At 41.2% G+C, this 1,186-nt stretch overlaps 1 protein-coding gene across 1 annotated transcript; it reads right to left on the bottom strand.

Moving 5' to 3' along the window:
- Nucleotides 1–4: 4 nt before the first annotated feature.
- Nucleotides 5–1,175, bottom strand: LOC110098361 (putative disease resistance protein RGA3; the record flags this gene model as incomplete). Its single annotated transcript, XM_020825181.2, has 1 exon — nt 5–1,175. A coding segment is annotated over exon 1 (1,158 nt), but the record flags the coding sequence as incomplete, so codon positions are not given.
- Between the last annotated feature and the right edge of the window lie 11 nt (nt 1,176–1,186).

Raw genomic sequence — 1,186 nt, 5'->3', positions numbered from 1 at the left:
AATAGATTGACATTCTTTCCAAATTAGATCTTGGGGCGTGACACGTATGGTCTTGTGGGAACATACAACAAAATGCAAAACAATTTTGTAGATGATTTGGCAGAACTATATAACTCAGTCTTAAGATGGAATGGATAGAATTCTGATCCAATAAATTGCTTTCTAGAACTGTCCTCCAATGCCTTTCATCCAAGTTCTCCTTTAGAACACCACCAATGACTTTAGCTGCCAAAGGAGATCCTAAAAGCTTTTTAACAATCTCTCCGGCAATGGCTCTTAATTTTTTATGATCATCATGGGGGTTCTCTACACCAGCAAATGCATGAGAGTTGAGGAGCTGCAAACAATCATCTTCCTCTAGGCCCTCTAATTTAACTATTTTCCCCTCCTTTTTAATAACTTTTGCAAACATCAGAGCAACTGACTCCGTTCGAGTTGTTACCAGAATCTTACTACCAAAACCCCCACAAGCAAGAGGGGCCAGCACATCCTCCCATTTTCTTTTATCCTTCTCCTCATCCTCCTCCCAAATATCATCCAGCACAAGTAAGAACTTTTTGGACATCACCTCCTCCTTGAGACCCCCTTGAAGTGCCCCAAGTGTCTGCAAACGAGGCCTCTCCTTCTTAAGACATTCCAACATATCTGCAATGACTTTTTTAGCATCAAAGTTGTTGGAAACACAAACCCACATTTTAAGATCAAATTCCTTTGTCACTTCATCTTCATAAACATGTTGCAAGAGAGCTGTCTTTCCCATACCACCATGGCCCACTATAGATAGAAGAAAAATGTTTCTGTACAAATCAGTTCCCCGATGCTCATTTGATGGCTTCCTCAACCACTGCACAACAGATTCCTGATCCTTGTCCTGCCAAATGAGATCATTTTTAGGCAAATATCCAGCTTCACGTGCTCCTTGCAGCTCAAGCTGCTGCTTCTGAAGCTCCTGCTTTGCGTGTTGTACAAGATGAAAGAAAGTATAAACACCATTTGTTGAAACTCTATTAAGTTTCTGCACAACCGCCTCAAGTTTCTTCAAGTTGGGATCAATTTTGAGAGCACGTTTGCCAATTTTGACAAGTCTTTTCTTCGTGGATTTCATGATGGAATGCACCCTTCTCAGCTTCTTGTTTTTGGTCAGCTGCTTTTCAAGTTCCATGTACTCCAGCTCATCAACCACGTC

The sequence above is a fragment of the Dendrobium catenatum genome, unplaced genomic scaffold (assembly GCF_001605985.2).
Source record: "Dendrobium catenatum unplaced genomic scaffold, ASM160598v2 original_scaffold_131184, whole genome shotgun sequence".
Taxonomy (NCBI): domain Eukaryota; kingdom Viridiplantae; phylum Streptophyta; class Magnoliopsida; order Asparagales; family Orchidaceae; genus Dendrobium; species Dendrobium catenatum.
This window is presented reverse-complemented; position numbering and strand designations above follow the sequence as displayed.